Raw genomic sequence first — 25,028 nt, 5'->3', positions numbered from 1 at the left:
GAACAGCCCCTGCTGAGCTCCCGAGAGCCTGGGCTGTGCGGGCCAAGTTAGTGCAAAGGCCACAGGCGGGGGCCCTGGGGAGTGACCCGTGGCCCAGAGACACCAGCATTGTGCAGGGCTGGATCCCTGCTGCCCCAGCGCCCTGCCCCGTGGGGTAACGCTCGGTAGCACCAGCCTGCAGTCGCTGTGTTCCCTGGGCGTGACCCTGCGCGGGAGGCCTGTGGTGGGGCTGGCCAGGGCTGTCAGGGAAGGGGCACTGTCCCCAGCCCTCAGTGGGGGTCAGCTCAGGGAGAAGCGGGCGTCCACTCTGGGTGTCTCTGCCATTGGGAGGCTGAGGGCTGGTTTCCAGGCGAGCCGAGAGCCCTTGGCTGCAGTGGGAGACTGGGGACAATGTGTGCAGCGCTGTCACTCTGCCCTCCGCTCTCCCTCCCCCTCCCAGCCGTCCCCCTGTGGCTCTCCCCTCCCCCCCTCCCGCGCCTCCTGGCCCGACCCGGTGCGCTGATAAAGGAGAAGGCTGTTTGCTCCGAGGTGCAGAGGGATCCCAGCCGGACCTGCCATGGGGCGCGCAGGCTTCAGGGCTCCACTGCTCGCGCTGGCGCTGCTGCTGCTCCCGCAGCCCACGGCCCACTTCTGGCTCTTCAATGTGCTCTTCCCTCCCAGCACCACGCCAGAGGCAGCCCCCTCCAACAGCACCCCGCCCGTGGTACTTGGTAAGGTCACAGCAGCACGGAGACACCCCCCATTCCCTGGGGGCTCTGCTTGAGTGCTGGGGGCAGCCTGCACCCTGCGCGCGGAGAGCTTTGGGGGAGACAGAGCCGGCCAAGGAGCCCGGCCGGGCCAGCTCAGGACAATCCTTTGGAAGGATTGTGTCATTCGCGTGCCAGACGCTGCAGCCACAGAGCAGGCAGGTCTCTGCCCTGGGACCCAGCGTGGGGACAGGACAGAGAGCTGGTGCGGGGGCTTTCCTTGTGCTTTCCTCTCTCTCCTGCTGTTCAGTTATTCATCGGTCCCTCTGCCTCCGCTGCGCCCTTGGCCTGTCCCGCTTCCTGCGCCGCTTCCTGCACTGCGCCCTTGGCCTGTCCCGCTTCCTGCGCCGCTCCCTGCACTGCGCCCCCGGCCTGTCCCTCTTCCTGAGCCGCTCCCTGCACTGCGCCCCCGGCCTGTCCCACTTCCTGCGCCGCTTCCTGCACTGCGCCCCCGGCCTGTCCGTCTTCCTGAGCCGCTTCCTGCACTGCGCCCCCGGCCTGTCCGTCTTCCTGCGCCGCTTCCTGCACTGCGCCCCCGGCCTGTCCCTCTTCCTGCGCCGCTTCCTGCACTGCGCCCCCGGCCTGTCCGTCTTCCTGCGCCGCTTCCTGCACTGCGCCCCCGGCCTGTCCCTCTTCCTGCGCCGCTTCCTGCACTGTGCCCCCGGCCTATCCCTCTTCCTGCGCCGCTCCCTGCACTGCGCCCTCTGCCTGTCCCTCTTCCTGAGCCACTCCCTGCACTGCGCCCCCGGCCTGTCCCTCTTCCTGCGCCGCTCCCTGCACTGCGCCCTCTGCCTGTCCCTCTTCCTGAGCCGCTTCCTGCACTGCGCCCCCGGCCTATCCCTCTTCCTGCGCCGCTCCCTGCACTGCGCCCCCGGCCTGTCCCTCTTCCTGCGCCGCTTCCTGCACTGCGCCCCCGGCCTGTCCATCTTCCTGAGCCGCTCCCTGCACTGCGCCCCCGGCCTGTCCCTCTTCCTGAGCCACTCCCTGCACTGCGCCCCCGGCTGTCCCTCTTCCTGCGCCGCTCCCTGCACTGCGCCCTCTGCCTGTCCCTCTTCCTGAGCCGCTCCCTGCACTGCGCCCCCGGCCTGTCCATCTTCCTGAGCCGCTTCCTGCACTGCGCCCCCGGCCTGTCCATCTTCCTGCGCCGCTCTCTGCACTGCGCCCTCTGCCTGTCCCTCTTCCTGAGCCGCTCCCTGCACTGCGCCCCCGGCCTGTCCCTCTTCCTGAGCCGCTTCCTGCACTGCGCCCTCTGCCTGTCCCTCTTCCTGAGCCGCTTCCTGCACTGCGCCCCCGGCCTGTCCCTCTTCCTGAGCCGCTTCCTGCACTGCGCCCCCGGCCTATCCCTCTTCCTGCGCCGCTCCCTGCACTGCGCCCTCTGCCTGTCCCTCTTCCTGAGCCGCTCCCTGCACTGCGCCCCCGGCCTGTCCCTCTTCCTGCGCCGCTTCCTGCACTGCGCCCCCGGCCTGTCCCTCTTCCTGAGCCGCTTCCTGCACTGCGCCCCCGGCCTGTCCCTCTTCCTGCGCCGCTTCCTGCACTGCGCCCCCGGCCTGTCCCTCTTCCTCCGCCGCTTCCTGCACTGCGCCCCCGGCCTGTCCCTCTTCCTGAGCCGCTTCCTGCACTGCGCCCCCGGCCTGTCCCTCTTCCTGCGCCGCTTCCTGCACTGCGCCCCCGGCCTGTCCCTCTTCCTGCGCCGCTTCCTGCACTGCGCCCCCGGCCTGTCCCTCTTCCTGAGCCGCTCCCTGCACTGCGCCCCCGGCCTGTCCCTCTTCCTGAGCCGCTCCCTGCACTGCGCCCCCGGCCTGTCCCTCTTCCTGAGCCGCTCCCTGCACTGCGCCCCCGGCCTGTCCCTCTTCCTGAGCCGCTCCCTGCACTGCGCCCCCGGCCTGTCCCTCTTCCTGAGCCGCTCCCTGCACTGCGCCCCCCGGCCTGTCCCTCTTCCTGTGCCGCTTCCTGCACTGCGCCCCCGGCCTGTCCCTCTTGCTGAGCCGCTTCCCGCACTGCGCCCCCGGCCTGTCCCTCTTCCTGAGCTGCTTCCCGCACTGCGCCCCCGGCCTGTCCCTCTTCCTGCGCCACTTCCCGCACTGCACCCTCTGCCTGTCCCTCTTCCTGAGCCACTCCCTGCACTGCGCCCCCTGCCTGTCCCTCTTCCTGAGCTCCTCCCTGCACTGCGCCCTCTGCCTGTCCCACTTCCTGAGCCGCTTCCTGCACTGCGCCCCCGGCCTGTCCCACTTCCCGCACTGCGCCCCCGGCCTGTCCCTCTTCCTGAGCCACTCCCTGCACTGCGCCCCCTGCCTGTCTCTGAGCTGCTCCCCGTGCCACGCCCCCTGCCTATCTCTGTCCCTGAGCCACTTATAGAATCATAGAATATCAGGGTTGGAAGAGACCTCAGGAAGTTATCTAGTCCCACCCTCTGCTCAAAGCAGGACCAACACCAACTAAATCATCCCAGCCAGGGCTTTGTCAAGCCTGACCTTAAAAACCTCTAAGGAAGGAGATTCCACCACCTCCCTAGGTAACCCATTCCAGTGCTTCACCACCCTCCTAGTGAAATAGTGTTTCCTAATATCCAACCTCGACCTCCCCCACTGCAACTTGAGATCATTACTCCTTGTTCTGTCATCTGCCACCACTGAGAACAGCCGAGCTCCATCCTCTTTGGAACCCCCTTGCAGGTAGTTGAAGGCTGCTCTCAAATCCCCCCTCACTCTTCTCTTCTGCTGAATAAGTAAGCCCAGTTCCCTCAGCCTCTCCTCATAAGCCATGTGCCTCAGCCCCCTAATCATTTTCGTTGCCCTCCGCTGGACTCTCTCCAATTTGTCCACATCCCTTCTGTAGTGGGGGGGGACCAAAACTGGATGCAATACTCCAGATGTGGCCTCACCAGTGCTGAATACAGGGGAATAATCACTTTCCTCGATCTGCTGGCAATGCTCCTACTAATGCAGCCCAATATGCCATTGGCCTTCTTGGCAACAAGGGCACACTGCTGACTCATATCCAGCTTCTCGTCCACTGTAATCCCCAGGTCCTTTTCTGCAGAACTGCTGCTTAGCCAGTTGGTCCCCAGCCTGTAGCGATGCATGGGATTCTTCCTTCCTACGTGCAGGACTCTGCGCTTGTCCTTGTTGAACCTCATCCGATTTCTTTAGCCCAATCCTCCAATTTGTCTAGGTCACTCTGGATCCTATCACTACCCTCCAGCGTATCTACCTCTCCCACTCTCCGTGCTATACCATGCAGTAGAGAGAAAACAACACCAGCTCCGTTACTGACCTCCCTAGTGCACATGCCTGCCTGGTCAGTCACAACTGTGTTTATGTTTCAAAGTAGCAGCCGTTGTTAGTCTGTATCCACAAAAAGAACAGGAGTACTTGTGACACCTTAGAGATTAACAAATTTATTTCAGCATAAGCCCACTTCTTCGGATGCATAGAGTGAACACACAGATAGAATATATTTATACATACTGTGACAGACCAGACCAGTGGGGTACAGGAGTCTGGTAGAGGGCAAATATACTGGTCACTGGATGAGTAGTTTTCTGTTCCCTGAGTGACCAGAGCAGGTGCTGCACTAGAGTGATCAGGAACCTGCAAGAACCAGTTAAGGCAGGCAGGCTAATTAGGACACCTGGAGCCAATTAAGAAGAAACTGCTAGAATCAATTAAGGCAGGCTAATCAGGGCACGTGGGTTTTAAAAGGAGCTCACTTCAGTTTGTGGTGCGAGTGTGAGGAGCTGGGAGCAAGAGGCGCAAGGAGCTGAGAGTGAGAGGGTGTGCTGCTGGAGGACTGAGGAGCACAAGCGTTATCAGACACCAGGAGGAAGGTCCTGTGGTGAGAATAAGGAAGGTGTTTGGAGGAGGCCATGGGGAAGTAGCCCAGGGAGTTGTAGCTGTCATGCAGCTGTTACAGGAGGCACTATAGACAGCTGCAGTCCACAGGGCCCTGGGCTGGAACCCGGAGTAGAGGGCGGGCCCAGGTTCCCCCAAACCTCCCAATTGACCTGGACTGTGGGTTCTCCCAGAGGGGAAGGTCTCTGGGCTGTTCCCCAACCCACATGGTGAATCTCTGAGGCAAGAAAATCCGCCAATAAGCGCAGGACCCATCAAGATAGAGGAGGAACTTTGTCACAATACAGAGAACATGGGAAGGTGGAAGTACGCATACCAACTGTACGATTAGCCTCTTATAGTTGGTATGTGTACTTCCACCTTTTCATGTTCTCTGTATGTATAAATATCTTCTTTCTGTGTGTTCCATTCTACGCATCCAAAGAAGTGAGCTGCAGCCCACGAAAGCTTATGCTGAAATAAATTTGTTAGTCTCTAAGGTGCCACAAGTACTCCTGTTCTTTTAACTGTTTTTATGCCAGCATGAGCCCCACACTGACAGCGAGGCCACCATTTCTTGACAGGAAAGGCGTTTGGCACGTGGGCCCAAATCCGCATAGGTATTTAGGCACCTTTGCGGCTCTGGGCCTTTCTGCCCCTCCACTCGCTCATCTGCACTAGTGGCACGTCCATTACAGGGCCGGTGTAGTGCCTCTGACTGGTTGGGATGAGGTTCCAGCTGTCACTGACACCAGGGATTGTATGTCTCCGGTTCATGTGAAGAAGAGCGTGTCTCGTCTCCAGATTTACAGCCCGGGTTCTCGGCGTAAAGCTGGAATTTTCTGTGGATTGTCAGCTACGTTGATTCCTTAATGAGTTACCATTAATTAATAATAGGAGTGTTAAGAAATCTTGGTGGCCATCTTTCCCCTTTTCCGACTTTCTTTCGCCAGCAAGTGGCTGCTTTCCTATTGACGTTGTTCAAACTCTTGGTGCGCTCGTGATGAAAGTGTGCTTGCAGAAATGATGGCGCAATTAAGCAAACTGATTAGCGGTTGTTTCCTGTCACTGGAAACCATTAAATTCAATTTTCCCTTACGCAAAAGTGGCTGCAATTTCACATAATTTACATGAGGCCCAACATTGTAGCTACTCAGGCTCTCAGTAGAAAGACAAGGTGGGTGGTGAGGTAAATTATCTTCTATTGGACCAACTTCTGTTGGTGAGAGAGACAAGCTTTCCAGCTTACTCAGCAGAGAGGGCTACTGGGGGCGAGTGCCCCCTAGTGGTTACTGTCTCCCATAGTTTCCAATGGAGCTGAAGCCATTGGCAACCTCAGGGAAGATGGCTGCCACGTCTCTAAACTACTTATAGGGTCTCTACTTCCACAGTGTCTGTGCACCTCATAATCGGGGGAGGGATGTCATTAGCCCCATTGTACAGATGGAGAACTGAGGCACAAAGCAAGTGCCCTAGATCACCCAAAAAGTCTGGCAGAGAAGTGACTGAAACCCAGGATGCCTGAGTCCCAGGCACAGGCCCTACCACTGGGCCGTCCTACCTCTCCAGCTTCAACTCAGCAACATGTGTCAAAAGTGCGGGACATGGCTGACCTAGATGTCACTGTTCTTTGCTGTATCTTGCACCAGCACTGACCGTTTTAACTGTAAACGCTTTTAAACGCCGTTTTCTCCATTTGTGAATTATACAGACGTTGGCACTTTCGTTTGTTTGTTTTTAAGACAACGGGCAACCAGAAATTCCATCACGTGCAGCCAGCAGGGTTTGAACCCGCAATCGTCACATGCCCCACACAGAGCTCTTGCATGTGAACTAAAGGGGTACACCTCAGGTGGAGCCCAGGGGGTCTGGTCCCATAGTTTGCCAGCGGGTTACACAGGTATTTGATACCCAGCGGTAGAGTCCTGGGGCTCAGGGCCCCTGGGTTCCAGTCCTGGCTCTGTGTTCTAGTGGTTTGAAGTTACAGTGATTAAAGACAGCACAGCTGCTAGATCAAGGAGCCCTCTGGGTTCAGAAATCTCCTTCCCACATGAGTACTTACAGACCATGATCAAATCACCTCTTAACCTTCTCTTATAGATTGAAATACTTGAGTCTCTCAAGGTTTTTCCAGACCTCAGATCATTCTTATGGCTACGCTCTGAACCCTTGCCAGTTTTTCAACATCCTTTTTGAAGTGTGGACAACCACTGGACACAGAATCCAGTAATGGTCCCACCGGTGGCATATCCAGAGGTAACATCACCTCCCTACTCCGCCCTGCATGTGCGGCACTTAGCCTCTTAGCCAAAGCCTTGCCCACCCCTAGCTTGGAAGGAGCATTCCCACGCTCCACAAGGGAAGCCAGCCAGAGAGGCCTGCCCGGTCATGTCGCCCAGTGGGACTGGGCTGGCGTTTTTCATGGAAGCTACTGCACTGTTTGTTCTCACACTGCCGCTGGACTCTGCCCTGTTTGTCTGACCCCATGCACAGCCGGGAGGGGCTGTGTTTGAGTCATGCTGTCCCAGGGCAGAGACCGGCCTCAGCTGGAGTGATGAGAACATCCGACTGGAAGAGACCTGCTGGGTCACTGAATCCAGTCCCTGTCATCATAGGCAGCCCCATCATATCATCCCACTCATAAAGCTCCAGCTTCAAACCAGCCCCTCTCAGCCCTCCTTTGCCTAGGCCAGCCGAGCTCTTCCAGTCTCCTCTCATACAACAGGCCCTGCACTCCCCTGATCATCCTAGTAGCTCTTCTCTGCACCTGTTCCAGTTTGAATTCATCCTCCCTGAACACAGGTGACCAGACCAGCACACACTATTCCAGATGAAGCCTTACCAGTGCCTTGTACAATGGCATTAATACTTCCCTATCTCTCCGGGAAATGCCTCGCCTCGTACATCCTAGAACCGCCTGTCTCTGCAGTCAGGGTGTGGGAAGAAAGCCCTCAGTCTGTGGTTGTGTGTCCGAAAGGCCACCCCAGGGACGCTGTCATCTCCCCTGAGGGGATGGCATGTGGGTGGCATGTTCCGTGTATTTGATATGTACTGACATGCGAGAAAACACCATTTTGAGCTCCCTGTGTGAGTAGTATGTGGGAGGCATGTTGGAAGCATATGATCAGCATATGGGAGGTGAGTGGGTGGCGTTTGGGAGGTGCCTGGGTGGCATGTGAAGACAGTGTAGGACATATTTGGGCAACATGCCAGTGGTATGTGGATGGTGTGTGGGAAGCGTGTGGATGGCATGTGGGAGGCGTGTGGACGGCATGCTGCCTCTGAGCAAGTCATGTGTGTGGAGAAGAGTTGTGTGCTCTGCCCCCAGCGGGGATGCAGAGAGATGCAGTGACTGGGGGCCCGGCCTGCACTAGTGAGTCACTGGTACAGGCTGGGCAGAAGGGTTGTGTGCCCATCATGTACAGGTCAGAACTCAGACTGCTGGCAGACTTGCTCAGAGGGGACGGGGGCAGCTGTTCGAGGTCAGCAGTGTGCTCCAGAAGGAAACTATTTTTAAATGCTATGGCCTGGTTGGAGCATTTGAGGAGACAGGTGAGAGGGGAAACTGAGGCAGCATGCTGCGGCGCCACCCCAAGCTACAAGGAGGGGCTTGGAAGGTGAGCACCCAGCCACACTGTCCAAGTGGGGGATAAGGATGCCCCACCCGGGTCGTACGCTGCGGCATGCATCTCCAGGCAGAGCTGGGAAGACCACCTGAGGCACGTATCAGCCATACTACAAGCCCTTCAGGAGGCAGGGCTCACAGCCAACCTGACCAAATGCTGGCTGGCCCGGCGAGAGGTGACCTACTTGGGCTACCAAGTAGGAATGGGGTGGTTGAGATGACTCACTGACAACGTGCAGGCCCTGGTGCAATGTGCCACCCCCATGGCAAAACACCAGGTACGGCGCTTCCTCGGCCTCGCAGGCTACTACCAGCACTTCATACCCAACTTTGCTACCATCACAGTGCCCTTGAGAGACCTGGCAAGGAACACCACCCAAGGAAAGTCCCATGGTCGGTGACCTGCGAGAGGACCTCCCAGGAGCTAAAGGAGCAGCTGAACTGAGAACCCATGCTCACCCACCCTGGCGTCACCAAGAAGTTTACATCCCAAACAGAGACCTCCGAGGTGGGCCTAGGCGCAGTGCTACCCCAAAACACTGATGGGGAAAAACACCCAGAGTGTGCCTCAGCAGGAAGTTGTTCCTCCGAGAAACCACCTACTCAGTCATCGAGGAGGCGGCCCTAGCAGTGAAATGGGCCATGGACGCTCTGAGGTGCTACTTGCGGGGGAATGAATGCCTTTCGGCAAGTGACCGACCATGTGCCGCTATAATGGCTGAACACCACGAAAGACACTAACCCCTGGATTATGCGGTGGTACCTCTCCCGGCAGCCGTAGAGCTTTGAAAGCCTTCACCGGGTAGGGTAGGATCATGAAAACACAGATTTTTTTTCTCAAGAGATTGTGGGCACAAGAACCACAGGACCATGCCCCAGCACTGAGTCTGAGGGAGGGAGGTTTGACAAGGTGTATTAACCCCTCACTGGACAGGACGGGAGTAAGGAGCAACTCTGGGCTCAGAAGGCCCCACTTCTCCTCCCACGCTGAGCATGTGCTGGTTGGAGGCAAGGTTTAAAAGGCAGCTGGACAGCTCGGTCAGGGCTAGGTAGGAAGTGACTCAGGGAAGTTGAAGCACGGCACCGTGGGGTGAGCAATAGCTTCCCAAAGCCCTGGGTCAGAACCCATGGAGTGGGAGGGCCCAGGTTCCCTTACCCCACCTGAGAACTGCACCCATAGGTGGAGCTGCTGCCCGTGAACTGAACCCATTAGGTGGGGTTGCTGCTGAGAACTGTACCCATTAGTCAGCGCTGCCCTCGAGAGCAGCATCTAGTAGGCAGGGCTGCCACCAGAGATGAGCCATCGGGTGTACCTGCCACCTTAGGCCCTAACTGCTAGGCAGGAGACGCTGCCTCCTGTTCACACCCCATAGTATGTGTCCATCTGCGGTGACAACCTCACATGACCACAGGGAAACCTCTTGGGACCCCACAGCTGTTTGCAACCTTTGTTTCCCTTCACAGAGAAGCACTGCATCATTTCTAATGAAGTGGTGGTAGTTCCTGTGACCCCAAATCATGCTGAGTTTTTTATTTTGCCTTAACTGTCTCTTCATACGTCAGAGTCACTGGGGACTCTGACGTCCGTTTCTACCAGTGCAGGCACTCTTGCTTTCAGTTTTCTGTTGGATGAAATGTCAGCAGGTGACAGCCCATGCTTCCTGGCATTAGAAAAGGTTCAGAGAAGGGCAACTAAAATGATTAGGGGTTTGGAACGGGTCCCATATGAGGACAGATTAAAGAGGCTAGGACTTTTCAGCTTGGAAAAGAGGAGACTAAGGGGGGATATGATAGAGGTGTATAAAATCATGAGCGATGTGGAGAAAGTGAATAAGGAAAAGTTATTTACTTGTTCCCATAAATATAAGAACTAGGGGCCACGAAATGAAATTAATGGGCAGCAGGTTTAAAACAAATAAAAGGAAGTTCTTCTTCACACAGCGCACAGTCAACCTGTGGAACTCCTTGCCTGAGGAGGTTGTGAAGGCTAGGACTATAACAGGGTTTAAAAAAGAACTAGATAAATTCATGGAGGTTAAGTCCATTAATGGCTATTAGCCAGGATGGGTAAGGAATGGTGTCCCTAGCCTCTGTTTGTCAGAGGGTGGAGATGGACGGCAGGAGAGAGATCACTTGATCATTATCTGTCAGGTCCACTCCCTCTGGGGCACCTGGCATTGGCCACTGTCGGTAGACAGGATACTGGGCTGGATGGATCTTTGGTCTGACCCAGTACGGCCATTCTTATGTTCTTATGTTTCTTTGTGCCTTTCCATAATTTAACATATGGATCAGAGTCTGACTCTGCAGCCTTTTTCAGTAGGCACTTTATAATTCTGACACCATCTTCCACCTAAACCCCTGGATTAGGGACTGTGGGGACTAGCAGTTACACGTCTAAACCTGTACTTCGCTGCAAACTGCTTAAATTCATGCCCACTAAACCGCAGCCTGTTGTCAGATATTAGCATGTCAAGTATACCACGTCTAGCAAAAATAAATCTGATATGCACCATCACCTGCTTGCCTGTAGTATCTTCTAGTAAGGCTGTCTTAGGGAAGTGAGAATCATCGTCTAGGACAAGTACAAAGTTTTTTCCAGCCAACGTAAACAAATCTATGCCTGCCGTGCTCCAGGGGGGCCAGTTTTTCCTATGCCACAACATCGGCTCTTTTGCTTGACTTCGCTTGTATTTTTGGCATATGCAACAAGCCTTGACAGATTCTTCAATGTCACTGTTCATTTGAGGCTAGTGTAAAACATCTCTGGCCCTTCTCCTAGAGTTGTCAATCCCTAAATAATCTTCATGTATCCTTGTTAGCATATGTTTCTGTAACACCTTAGGAATCACCATCCTGGTGCCTCTAAACAGGAGTGACAAACCCACTTCAACTGGAAATCGCCTTCATTACTTTCTGCAGGGTCTCATCCTGAGCCGTCAGTGCAGCAAGCACTGTCCGCACTGCATCTGAGAGTGGACAGTCTTTTGTCCCAGGTCCCGATCATGACCTGGTCTCTTATCAGGTGCTCAGTTAAAACGGCAAGACTGGCTCTTCAGTCTTAGCTCAGTCACAAACTTCTCTTGGATTCACCTTTTTGGTCTCTCTGCTTAAAAACCTCTCTCCTAGGTTTCATTTGGACTTGGAGTGCACCACTCCTCACCTTTCTGAGCTACAGTTCCATAGTTAGCCTCCCCTGCCTGAGCTAACAGCGCTTCAGAACCAGCTGCTGTGGGAAATAAGGCTACCTTCTTCTTTGCTGGTGCCCATCGCCCGCAGATAGAGTCAAGCCCAGTTTAAACCTTCTCCAGTTGTTTCAGCTCTGCTGGGGCTTTGGCCTGCTCCATTCTACTCAGGGTCTCGTCTCAGTTTGTTTTATCGCTGGTACCACGTGGGGTTCAGTGATCACATGGTGCTTGTCAGAACTCTGCTATAGTCAGTGTCTGAGCTCTAGCTGCCCCGCACTGCATAACATGAGTCTCTGCACACTCCAACAACTGGCTCTTGCCAGAGCCTTTTAAAGGTACACTTCCCCACACGCTGGGTTTCACTCATGGAACTTCCCCGGCCCCAGGAGCATCAGCAGGGCCTGGCTTGGAGTTCAACTGCTGGATGTTATACCCTACAGAGCTAGAACTGAGGCCTGTGGAGGTTCTGGGTTTCTGACACCTCCACATTGCATGGGAGGCTTAGGTGAGGTACCCACAGGAGGACCCTGTGAGGCTGAGCTCAACAGAAAGTACCGCCCAGTGGGACTGGAGTGGCAGCCCCTCACAGTCCCCTGATTGGCCGATACCAGTATATAAACCAGGAAGCCATGAACAGGAGCTGACTGAGTAACAACACTGACTGACTGCCTGCACTCCAGACCCTCTGCTCTGGTTTCTGGCCCTGGTTTGCCCTCGACTTTGCTATTCGATTGCTGTCTGTAACCTGCAGCCCGATCTGGTAATCCTCCTGATGCCTGACTCAGTCCACCCTCTGACCCGCCTCACACTCTGACCTCCCGGTACCTGACCCCTGCTCTGACCGTCCTCGTCCCACTGGTGACACTGTAACCAGAGCAGCCTCCTGCCTCGTCCCCTCCTATGCCCGAGTCGGTCTCCCCGCAGCCCGGGTGTCCCAGCACCCTAAACCCCCTGGATGAGTTGGTGTCCTAGGACAGTCCGTGAGTCTCTGAACAGGCCGGGAGCACAGAGCAAGCACTGGGGGTCCGACTCCGGACCGGAGTCTTCAGTCTTGTCAGCATCCCCAGGCACAGCTCCTCGGGTTGCCAGCCCATCCCCCCCGTTGGGCTGCTGGCAAAAGCTCTGCCCGGCCCACCGCCCTTGAGCTCCGTGATAACCTTTGGAGTCCCAGTTACAAATTCCCTTAATAATTATCTAATGTTCCTGTGTGACATTGTGTCCCGGCGAGCCTGGGGCTCATGAGGGCCAGACACATAGCTAGAGGCCGGTGGGCTGGTGGGATAGCATACAGCTAGATCACCACCCACAGCTCTGCTGGTGCCCCTCAGTCCCAACTGCAGCCACCCAGCTCTGCCAACAGCCCTCGGTCCCCCCCCCAAGGGCCCCCCTGCCTCAGCCCTGGGCTGCTTTCCTCCTGCCAGGCTGAACTGGGGGGGAGTCGATTCGCCATGGTAGGAGCCCCAGCTCCACTGACCAGTCACAGTCTCACTGCCAGCTTTGCGCCACTGGCTTTTCTGAAGTCCCCTCAACGATTGACTAGTCCCGACCCTCCCCCCGTGTTTTGGGAGCCAGGGATGCTTGGCCTGCCGAAAACGGCTTTGGGGCTCATCCGGGAGAGGATCAAAGTGACACCCAAGTGCTGCCAGGGGAGAGCAGGCCACCACAGTGCAGCAAGGGCCTGCGGCCTGCACCAGTGCCCAGAGAGACACACCCACGTAGGGTTTCAAACCAGGGTGAGCTGCACCCATGTAAGTCACCCATTATTATACCAGTGCTGCGTGTCTACACTGAAGAGCTGCAGGGGGCAGCTACATTGGTGCAACCCCTGTGCAGCCATGCCCGTGGGGGCGGAGCCCCAGCCTGAGCACATCCCTGCCTGGCACCCGTGTGGTCCCTGCCCCCTACAGGTGTCCCAGTCTGAACACGTACCTGCCCCCCTACAGGTGTCCCAGTCTGAACACGTCCCTGCCTGGCACCGTGCGGGCCCCACCCACCTAGGAGAGCCCTAGCCTGAGGGAGCCCCATGGTGACACGAGGCAGCAGGGATGGGCTCTGGCAGGTGCAGCCCTCCGGGCACTGCCAATGCTTCCTGAGGGTGGCTGTGGAGCCAAGGCCGCCCGGTAGCCCCCAGGCAGCAGAGCCCAGGACCTGTTGTGCTGGGCGCTGGGGTCTGACTGGCTGCTTTCCCTCTGTCTCTGGTGCCTACAGTGCCCGCGTGCCTGGGGAACCAGCTGGAGGCCAAGCTGGACAAGCCGAACGTGGTGAACTGGATGTGCCACCGCAAAACCGAGGACTACTTCACCCTCTGGATCAACCTGCACATGTTCCTGCCGCTTGGCGTCGCCTGCTGGATCGACAACACCAGGTACCTGCCCGACCCCACCTTGGAGCTCCCCCTGCCAGCCCTAGCTCGCTGGCGCCGGGCCAGCTGGCCCCATAGCCCACTGAGGACAAGGGGAGCCCTTCGACTGGCATCACGGGCATTGGATGGACCCACTCACCCAGCGCCTTCCACCTCGCCATTGAGTGTCGCCCTCCCTCCACACTCGCAGCCACATCAGGCCAGGTCCATCCAGGGCTTTAGTCAGGGCTGCGGGGGACCCAGTAGCCAGGGCCGCCTGGAACTCCTAGCTACCTCAGTGAAGACAGGATTCTCCTGTGAGCACAGAGCTGTGACACCAGCTCAGAGCCCCGGGGCGAGAGCCCTGGCCATGGCAGCCTGCTCGGCCCCCAAGCTGCGCAGGCTCCTTGCCCTGGGGACTGAGCCCCACGAACGCAGAGAAGTGGCATGGAAGGAGGTCAAAGTGCAAATAAAGAGCCTTGCTGCACTGGGAGCGGTGGGAATCTGGAGAGTCCCTTGAGGACTCGGCTAGTGCTGGGGGTAAAAGCCCTGCTCCCGGAGGGACAGAGGAGCTGGGAGAGCCACAGTGAGACACAGCACCCCAAAGAGCGGCAGCTCTGCCCCATCCCTCTGTAGGGCCCTGGTGCAGCCATGCCTGAAATGCTGCATCCTCTTCTGGGCACCTCCATCCCAGAAAGCCATCCCCAGGTGGGAGCGATGGAGAGGGAAGCAGAGGAGGTTCATGGGCCAGGAGGGATGGGCTCTGGGGAAGGGCAAAGTGTGGCCACTTGGCTGGGACTGGGGGCTCCTCAGAGGGACATGGTGAGGGTCTGCAAATACCTGAAGAGCAGGGAGAAGGTCTGTAGAGTGAGACAGGGTGTGGCGAGGCCTAGAAATGAGCACTAGGAAAATGGAAGTGGAATTAAGGAAAGTTCCTGGCCAGTGAGAGCTCCCATAGATCTAGCTCTTATAAATCTAGAGCCATAGGCTTGCAAATGCAGGCCACTGAACTCTGACTAGCCCACCTCATTGAATGGTTTCTTAACCTCCGTAGGTGTTATATTCACAGCATACAAACTGAAGTTAGACATGGCTTTATTTCTTAGCCCCCAGAACCCCACCACACCAAAACCAGAGAGAGACAAAGCAGGCTGCTCCCTAAGGCAGAGGGGCCCAAATTACTCTAGGTCAGCTCTTTGCAGTCTGGCTGCTGAAGACTCTGATCACACACTTCCCGACCGTGCCCCCTAGCCTGCAAGCAGGCTGGGGAAAACCCCTGAGAACGTAATGTGATAGCTTATAATTTTAACAGTTTCCAATAGACCATTTCAGGCCCCGATTCTGTGTCCTCCCGTCTGCATCCAGTGTGGGGTTGGGAGGACTGAGGGGCTGTAAGCAGGGTCCTGCTGTTCCCATGCAGCAGAGATTCAAGCTCTCAATTTGCATGGAGAATACACTGCCTCTTCACCAGCTTCCATTACACCACCTGGGAGCGAGGTGCATTTCCTGGAGATCTGCAAGTGACCCATTACCTTGTTAAAAATGGGCCTTTTAAGAAATGTTCTATATCTGACCCTTTTCCCATAACCCTCTAGTTCCCAAATGGCTGGTTTGTTCTCAGTTTCCATGCCACTAAAATTTACCACCAACATTCCTTCACTGTTCATCTAAGGAAGTTAGATTGTAATTAAGCAACGTCAATCGGTGCTTTTCCTATCTTGGTCACCGTTTGCCCTTACTCCCATTCCTGGCAACAGGTCTGTCTCTGCATTCCTTCCCCGAGGCACGCTCTAGCCCAGGCTTTGCATGCTCCCAGCCTCTGCCCTGTGCTGTGTGGGTGTTCCACCACGCTGGTGCAGCTTCTGGGGCTATCAACAAAGACAAAAGACATGGACAGACATGAGCTGCCCCAAGGGGGGCTAAGGCTCTCTCTTCAGCTCCTTCGGGGAAGTTCTGGCCCCAACTGGGCTCACAGGCTAATACAGAAGAATAGTCCCGTCAAAAGTGGATCAGCGTCGTGACCCTCCTTTTCTTCAGGGAGGAGTTGTAGGGCAGTGGTCAGCTGAGGAGCTCCTGCCTTGCTCCAGGGACTGAGGACCAAAGATCTGCTCTCCCACCAGCTGTGCTGGGTTTGCCCTTTTTAAGCTCCTCCCTCCAACTCTGATGCCTCTCACAGGTGTGATGGGGTGGGGCCACTGGAGCCCACAAGAACTCGTTAACCCCGTGCTACCCAGTGTGGGGTCTGTATACCCCCATCACAGGAACCAAAGCTACCAAATAGGATTGAAGATTTCAAAACTAGAACGATGTAAAATGAACATGGACCACATTACATGGATTAAAAACTGGCTAACTGATAGTCTCTACATGTAACTGTAAATGGAGAATTGTCATTGAGGAGTATGTTTCCAGTGGGGTCCAGCAGGGATCGGCTCTTGGACCTACGCTATTTAAAATTTTATCAGTGGCCTGGCAGAAAACATAAAATCATCACTGATCAAGTTTGCAGGTGACCCAAAAATCAGGGAAGTGGTAAATAATTACTAGGACAGGTCACTGAATCAGAGCGATCTGAATCTCTTAGTAAACTGGCAAATAAACTTAGTCGTATTAAAACACATACATTAAAACATATGTTTTAATACAGCTAAATATAAATGTATACATCTAGGAGCAAAGAATGTAGGCCACACGTATAGGATGGGGTCTCTATCTTGGGAAGCAGTGACTCTGAAAAAGATTTGGGAGTTGTGGTGGATGATCAGCTGAACATGAGCTCCCAGTGTGAAGCTGTGGTCAAAACAGCTAATGCAGGCCTGGGATGCATCAACAGGGGAATTCTGAGTATGAGCAGAGGTTACTTTACCTCTGTATTTGGGACTGGTACGACCGCTGCTGGAATCCTCTGTCCAGTTCTGGTAGCCACAGTTCAAGAAGCATGTTGATAAATTAGAGAGAGGTCCAAAAAGAGCCATGAGAATGATTAAAAGATAAGAAGCTGCCTTGTGATAGACTCAAAGAGCTCAATCTATTTAGCTTGACAAAGAGAAGGGAACAACGATTTAATAATGTAGCAGGGAAAGGTCTAACTCGATCCGATGGCTGGAAGTGGAAGCCAGACAAATTCAGACCGGAAATAAGATGTCAATTTTTGACAGTGAGGGTAATTAACCGTTGGAACGATTTAGCAAGAGGCATGGTGGATTCTCCATCACTGGCAATCTTTAAATCAAGATTTGATATTTGTCTAAAAGACCTGCTCTAGGAGTTATTTTGGGCCAGTTTCTGGCCTGTGCTCTACAGGGGTTCAGACTAGATGACCCAAGTGGTCCCTTCTGGCCTTGGGATCTCGGAGTCTGTGATGATGCTCGTGCCCGCAGTAAAGACGGACACTATGTGGCTAGTGGAAGAGGCGTCCCTAGCAGATAGCTGCTGTTTCCCTTTGTTTCCAACGGGACTGGGGCCACAAGCTGCCTTTGGGAAAATGGCTCCCATTCCTCAGAGGTTTTGCTGGTGTAGCTCTCGGCCTTCAGTCTCTGCACTGTCAGCGTTGGACAAGCCAATATTTTAGAGGGTCCCCGTAGCTCCTCTAGCTGAGGTGATAGAGGTCTGGGCTGGGATCTATTCCTGGCTCTGGGAGGGGGTGTGGGCTAGTGGTTCGCGACAGTATTCTGAATGGTAACATATCTGCGACTGGGGTCTGCTGTTAGAGACCTGGGTTCTATTCCCAGAGTGACCAGAGAGCGCCTCAGTTACCTCATTTGTACAACAGGGAGGCTGGCTCTTACCTATCCCCGGCCCCGGGCGTTGCTCAGGACTCAGGGCTGTGACACACATGCAAATATAAACAGATGTGAGTAGACGAGGTGAGTAGACACTCCCACCACAGTGCACCTTCCCCGAGGCTGTTTTAATGAGGACTGCTCCCCCCGATTCGGTTAGGCTGTGGTACACTTGAGGGCTCTGCTAGCCGTGTGAACGTGAGGCTGCCGCTGAGTCGAGATTGCCAGATTGTTTCCAGTGGGTCTGAAGCCGCAGACTGCGCTCAGGGAAGAGGGCTGCCCCCTGTGTTCTAGGGTCAGGAAGCTGTGAGAAGAGGGCTCATGTGACGGAGCTCAGTTCGTCTGGGAAGAGACGGCCAAGGTTCCCGGGGTTGAGACGCTCTGAGTTCCAGGGCCGGGGGCTCTCCAGCTTCTGTTAAAGCTGTGCAGCTTGGACGGAGACTCCTCTGCTCTGAGAGCCAGGCCTGGCCTGGCGGGCACAGGTCAGAGATCAGCACTCGACAGGCTCTGTTGTGCTGGAGTTGGGAAGGGTAGAGATGGATTCACCAGGCCTCTCCATGCAAGTAATTAACCCCCTCTTCCCTGCAACCTCAGACATGAGCGCTCCCTCCTTGTCCCCACACACCAGAGGGGGGGTCTGGAGGGCATCCCTGCCCCCCCCAAACCTGAAATCCTCCTACATAAACAAAACAAAACCTTTACCTTGGAGGGGTCAGGCTGGTCAGCGTGGCAAACCCTGAAAAGCCAGGAAATGACAAGTTATGGGGCACCTCTTCCCCATCCCCTAACCCCTCACAGCAGGTCTCCTGCATTGTCACCAGGGATTTCTGCCTCTAGCTGACCAGGACTCATCTCTGCCCATTGCAACGCACCTGACCCGCTCTAGTTCACCTGGGGGGGGGGGCAGGGGCAGATGCAGGGATCCCTGGGTGAGATCCTCTGGCCCATGATATACAGATTGGTCACAATGCGCTCCTCGAGCCTTAATACCCATGAATAACACAAAATATTAACAGCCACCTCATCGGCTATTCAGGGCTGACACGTGCCCTGCGGTGAGCAATGGACCATAGAAACAAGCCCTCTTCACAACTCCCATCCTGAATTCCCAAGCAGGGTGTTTCCCATGCGGGATGGGGGTGGCCTGGATTTCTGACCCCACCCAGAGGCCTCGCCTTTGTGCCCTGGCAGAGTGGATCTGCCACCCACCTGCCATATCCTGTCCTGTCCCTGCAGAGTGGTGTATAACCGCAGCACCGGCAAGATGTCCAACGCGCCTGGGGTGCAAATCCGCGTGCCCGGCTTTGGCAAGACCTACTCCGTGGAGTACCTGGACAAGAGCAAGCTGGCAGGTGAGGGGCGCCCTTCTTGGTGTCCAAGGCGAGGGGTTCCCGTGGTCTGGGGGGAGCTCCCGAGGGTGCTGATCCTGCTGCTGGTGCCCAGCAGTAGAAAAGGGTCCCTGGCTGCTGCAGGATTTGCCCAGGCCTGGCTTTGCAGGGCTCTCTGAAGCCCAGGACCGTTACCCTTTATCCCTGAGTCTGTCCCAGCTCTGGGACCCTGGCACATCCAGACCCCAGAGCCGGGAGGGGGCGGCGGGAAGCTGAGGGTCAGGGGAGGCAAGATCTCTGCAAAGCCCACGGTGCAGTGACCCGTGTCTGAGAGGAGAGGGCTGTACAATGCCACTAGGCATAACCATCCCAGGGAATGAGGGGACCCAGAGCACAATGCCCAGAATGCACTGAGCCAACGCCTCTGGCCAGAGAAACCCAGACACTGGGCAGGCCAGGCACAGCCAAGAAGCAGGGAGGAATGCAGTCTGCCCCCAACTCCCATGCTATGTCTCTAGCGTCTCCCAACCCCCACCCTGTACCTCCCCAATCCTTGCCCTGTATCTCTGGGGGTCCCCCTACCTCCATGCTGTCTCTTTTGGGGTCCCCCCAATCTCTGTGCTGTCTCTCTGTAGGTTACCTACACACCCTGGTGCAGAACCTGGTGAACAACGGCTACGTGCGAGACAAGACGGTACGGGCTGCCCCCTACGACTGGAGGATTGGGCCCAGTAAGTGCAGTGTTGGGACCAGCTTCCACCTCAGCCCAGACAGCCAGGGAGGGAGGCGGAAGGGCACCCACACAGGCAGCTTGGTGCCCAGGGAGAGCCCCGTGCCCAGGAGGGAGACCAGGCCAGAAAGCCTGACAGGGAGCAGGGTGAGAGAGCCTGAAAGAGAGACACCCTTGAGGGGAGGGGGGGCCATGCTGGCAGAGATGTGGGAGGAGGAACCCTGCAGGGAGTGATTCTCTCGTGGGGGGGGGGGCCTGTATGAGTGCCCCCCAGTGCGTCTCCTCTTCTGCCTCCACTGGAGGGTCCTGGTTCCTGTGTCTCACTGTGCCGGGGTCTGGGGACCTGCCCCCGGCTGGGCTCCTGCTGGCCATGGCTGGCCTGCCCATGGCACGCTGCCCCTCTCTCCCCAGACCAGCAGCCCGAGTATTTCCAGAACCTGAAGGCGCTGATTGAGGAGATGCACGACACCTACCAGAAACGGGTCTTCCTGCTCGGGCACAGCATGGGCAACCTCAACATCCTCTACTTCCTGCTGCAGCAGCCCCAGGCCTGGAAAGATCGGTTCATCGCGGGCTTCATCTCCCTCGGTGCCCCCTGGGGCGGGGCCGTCAAGTCCATGCTCGTCCTGGCCTCCGGTGGGTGATGGCTCCCACTGTCCGCTTCCTGCCTTCCTTTCATGCAGTAATGGGGAGGTGTGAATCTGTTGTAGAGCCCCCAGGGCGGGCAAAGGACCCCTTCGGGACCTCCATCAGGAGCTCGCCAACCACCTGGTGTCTGACGGCAGTGCCCCTGAGGGAGCACAAGTCCAGTCACAGGGAGCCCGCCCAGGGTTTGCTGTGGGTAGCATTGCCGCACTGGCCAGGGACGAGCACTTCAGAGCAGGCAGGGGCGGAAATGCCTGTCGTAGAAAGGGAACAACAGTAAAAAGACTCCCACTGAAGCTCTACATGCTATTGCCTGCACACGTACCACGCACACCCTCCTCCCAATTCACTCCACTTACAGCTCCTTGGGAAACAGTTCCCTCCCCCTAGAATAGCCCCTCGCCTGGTGGCTAGGGCACTCAGCTAGGATGCAGGAGACCCAGCTTCAAGACCCTGCTTAGCCTGATTTGGGGGCATTTGAACTAAGCTCTCCCTCCTCCTAGGCGAGAGCCCTAATCAGCAGGCAAGGGGCTATTCTGGGGCAGGACTCTCTCAGGCTCTCCTGTTGAAGTTCTTCCACTTAGTTTCTCTGGCCCAGGGATTATTTATACAGACTCTATAACCCTGCATCAGGGCACTCCCCTAGAATGGCAGAACGTGAACCTGTGTCTCCTACAGCCCAGGTGCACACCCACCCCAGTGGCCTACAGAGTCTGGTTGTTTTGTTCTCTGGCCTGATGACTTGTAGTTATACAACGGGGCCCATTGGCTGGTCTGGGGTAGGTCTCTCTCCCCACCAGAAATTCCATCGTGACCAGCGTCCTCTCCTGATGAAAGCTGCATCGCAGCCAATATGTTCCTGCAAAGAGTCCCTATTGAAACAAATCAACGTTTCCCAACAAAAAACATTTTGTCGAGAGTTTTTTTGACCAGCCCTATGCCCACCCTCACTCACCAACTGGCTCCATTCCCCCACACCCCACCCTGCCAACACAGCCGGTCCCCTCTCCATTGTGTCTGTACTGTCTTTATACCACATTCCAAAGATGAGGAAACCAACAGCTACAGCTAGGGTCCAAAGAACGAACTAAGCAAGGACTAGAGGGTCCTGTGGCACCTTTAAGACTAACAGAAGTATTGGGAGCATAAGCTTTCGTGGGTAAGAACCTCACTTCTTCAGATGCAAGGACTAGCTCTGTGTATACACTGCTGCTCTGGCAGGGCTCTGGTGGCTTCTGCTGCAGAAGACAGGGAGGTCTTTTAAACTATTTCCTCTACATTACACCTCCCCACTCTAATCCTCCCCCTAGCCCTACCCCCACGAGTTCAGAAACACCCCCCCACGCACCTTCTTCCCTGAGACACAGAACCCCTCGACTTCCTACCCAGTCTCTCCCCCATTCAGAACACCACTGAGCCCTCACCCAGTATTGTCAACCCCAGACATTCAAAAATCATGAGTTGGGCTTAAAAATCATGACATTTTGAAAAAAAAAGACATTGTGGGTGCTTTTCCTTTGCCTTCTGCTCTCTGAGCCTTTAGGACTGCGTTAGAGTCACGTTTCCATGCCTTTCTCCACAGCAAGGAGGGTCAGAAACTTACTTTTGGTTTAAAGGACGCTGATATTCTCTGGAATAATCACAGGACTCCAGGAGCAGGGTCTTTCCAAAATATACCAAATATGGCAAGACTCGCAGGAAACCCCAGGAGAGTTGGCTGTTCTGACCAACACCCTTGGAAACACCCTCCCCTCGCAACACACACACAGAGCCGGCTTAGAAAACCTAACACAGGCTTAGGACCGTTTCCCTTCCTGCCGGACACCCAGCACCACCAGCTGAGAAACTCCCCCAGCACAAAACCTTGTCCCCATCCCCCTCAACACACACACTTCTGGTCGGGCTTAGAGAAGCAGGGACAGATGCCCAGCAGGGAAGGACTGTGGCTGTAAGGAGTGGTGTGGGGGATTCATAGGGAGCGCTCTCCCCTTAGAGTTAGTGCTGACCCCAATGCCCCAGTGCGGTGCTACAGGGTGCTGTGCTGCAGCAGGGCAGGGTACTCTGCAGGGGGCGCCCTCCCCACGCAGTCAGGACTGACCCCAGTGCTACAAGGCACTGAGGGCTGTGCTGCTGGATGTTCCATCATTTGGATTAGCCCATAATCCAATAGTTTTACCTCAAAACAACATGTCTCTTGGGCTCCTGCCCTGAATTACAGCGCATCTGTTGAGCAGCAGCTTTGCCCCCCCCCTGCAGCCCCCCCCCAGTGCTGGCAGCATTTCAGCAGGGAATGATCTCTGTATATATAGTCTGTACACTGCTTTGGGACCCTTGGGACATCTGTTAATTTTGCTAGAGCTGCTGTTCCTGATGAGTGCCCGTGTGAATTGCAGGAGATAACCAGGGCATCCCGATGGTCACAAACATCAAGCTGCGTGAGGAACAGCGCATGGCCACCACAAGCCCCTGGATGTTCCCGACCAACATAGCCTGGCCCGACTCACACGTCTTTATCTCCACGCCGTCCTACAACTACACGTACCGGGACTACCGGCGCTTCTTCCTCAACGTCAACTTTGAGGATGGCTGGTACATGTGGAACGACACCAAGGACCTGCTGAAGGGGCTGCCTCCTCCTGGCGTGGAGACCTACTGCCTCTACGGCACGGGCCTCCCGACAGTGGAAACCTACATCTACGATGAGCGCTTCCCCTATGAGGACCCCGTGGACGTGGTCTATGGGGACGGGGACGACACCGTCAGCACCCGCAGCATGAAGCTGTGCAGCCGCTGGGCCAAGCAGCAGAAGCAGCGAGTGCATGTGATGGAGCTGCCGGGAGTGGAACACCTCAATATGGTTTTCAGCAACCAAACACTGAGCTACATCAACGAGATACTGCTGGGCAGCTTCCAGGCCAGTGCGGAGGAGCAGGGAGGGCAAAAGACCCTCTTCCCACCCAACCCAGAGCCAACACGGGCCAGGAAGAACCTCTCTGGTCAGAGGGCCACTAAGAACCCCAAAATGAACTGAAGGCAGCGGGGGTCAGCTTTGCTCCCGACCGACTGCCCTCCAGCAAAGGGTTCAAATCCGAGTGCGTGTGGAGGGCAAAGCAGCACCCACTCCTGCTATGACGGGCTTTTGTGTTGTGAATGGTGATTAATTACACATTAGAGGCTTGTTACTTGCATATTAGCAGATGGGTAATTAACTACACTGCCAGCTAATTCCATCACGCTGGCAGGTGTCACCATGACACTGCCATCACTGGCCAGCTAGTGTAACGCCGACAGACCCTGGTTGTTGGCAGGCGGGATCGAACTTGGGACCTCTGAAGTAGATGAGTCTCTACTGCATGAGCTAAAAGCCACGTGGCTCTTAGCCAAGACTGTAGCAGACTCATTAATCTCTAGATGCCACTAGCCAGAGACAGACCACCACACTCATCAGGCCACTTTGGCCACAGGGCAATCCCAGCCTATGCCAGGTCTGAGCTGTGCCCCCTTGGTCCCTGTGCTGGGCTCTGCAGCAGGCAGGCTTGGATTTGCTCCCAAGAAATCTGAGCCCAAGGGGCGCTGCAAAGCAGGGGCCTTTGTGGGGCCTCACTGAGAAGCTGAGCTGTTCAGCTCAAAGAGAACGAATCCTGCCCCCATCCTAGAGCCGGAGAGCCACAGGTAACTGAGTGCCTGTGACAGGCCCTTTAAGGCCTGTGAATGAGGCCGACTGCAGTGAGGGGCCAGTGCCCCACGTCTGGGGTCCCACCAGGCTGTGCACAGGGACCAAAGGGAGCACGTTCAGACAGCATCTGCCATTGCACACATGGTCTCTGTTCTCTGCAGTAACTGTGCAAAGTGCTCCGCTTCCCGGCACGCCCTCATTGGCGGCTGCCGCGGGCACACACCTCTGGGGCCGGGCCTTTGCTAACTGCTGCCATCACCAGCCCATGAGCACTAGGCCTAGTGGGAAGCATTGCTGCGGCAGACTGAGAGCTGCCTCTGGCCTGTGAGAGAAGCACCTGCCTGGAAGTATCCGCTGGAGCCAGGGGCTAGCCCCTGCATAAAGCACTGTGAGCCCAGGCTAGGATCACTCCAGCCAGCCCAGGCCGGGGCTTGCAGACATGCACTGGCCTTGCCGTGCTTGCCCAGGGCCCTGAGGAACACTGTGCTAACACCTCTTTGCCGGAGGCGCCCTGTTTCTCTCTCCGAAGGCGACGGAGTCCCAGGAGAGCCTGTTGAGCATACTGTTGAGAGGATCCAAATGCGGAATCCCAGGGTGCTTTAAGCCGCTGGAGTCTGAACAGAGCCCCGGCGCTGCCCTTACTGGGGGTCTCTAGACCCCTCTTGGGGTGCAGATCCTCTGTCTGAGCACCCCCTCCCCATTGCTCTTTACTAAATCGCACAAGAAATGCACAGGTCTATGCAAAAACACTAAACCTCCACGCTGTTCCCTGCCTCAGGATAATCACCACTCCCGAGCATTCTTTGAGCTAGGGTCAGAGTCCTCTAGAGGCATCCAGGGTCCTTCTCCGGCAGTGCAGGGCTGGTCTCGCTCCCCCCGCAGGTCAGCGTGCTCTGACCTTAGTGGGTCCTGCACCTAAACTGGGCTCCCGTCCCACTGCTCTGAGCCTGCCCATCTCTCTCTCTCTCCTGGCCAGAACTCCCTGTGCAGCTCTGTAACTCTTCCCCTGACACACTCCAAACATTGTGGGTATTAAGTTCCAGCATCCATACCTTAGGGGCTTTCTTCTGGACTGGGGGGTCTTCCACCCTTCACATGCAAGCCCCCTCTTACAGGGTTGGGGGAAATTGATTTTCC

General features: G+C 56.1%; 1 protein-coding gene across 1 annotated transcript; it reads left to right on the top strand.

Annotated features, from left to right (window-relative positions):
- The first annotated feature begins 371 nt into the window (after window positions 1-371).
- LCAT (lecithin-cholesterol acyltransferase) lies at window positions 372-23,403 on the top strand. The gene is made up of 6 exons (XM_005310095.4): window positions 372-710; window positions 13,598-13,754; window positions 18,749-18,864; window positions 19,476-19,571; window positions 19,982-20,206; window positions 22,609-23,403. Exons 1-6 carry the CDS (start codon window positions 557-559, stop codon window positions 23,244-23,246), a joined length of 1,386 nt encoding a protein of 461 aa, XP_005310152.2. The 5' UTR covers window positions 372-556; the 3' UTR covers window positions 23,247-23,403.
- Window positions 23,404-25,028: the final 1,625 nt, after the last annotated feature.

Source organism: Chrysemys picta, chromosome 14 (genome assembly GCF_011386835.1).
Source record: "Chrysemys picta bellii isolate R12L10 chromosome 14, ASM1138683v2, whole genome shotgun sequence".
NCBI classification, from domain to species: Eukaryota; Metazoa; Chordata; order Testudines; family Emydidae; genus Chrysemys; species Chrysemys picta.
The sequence above is the reverse complement of the archived record's forward strand: the minus strand, read 5'-3'. Positions and strand labels throughout refer to the sequence as shown.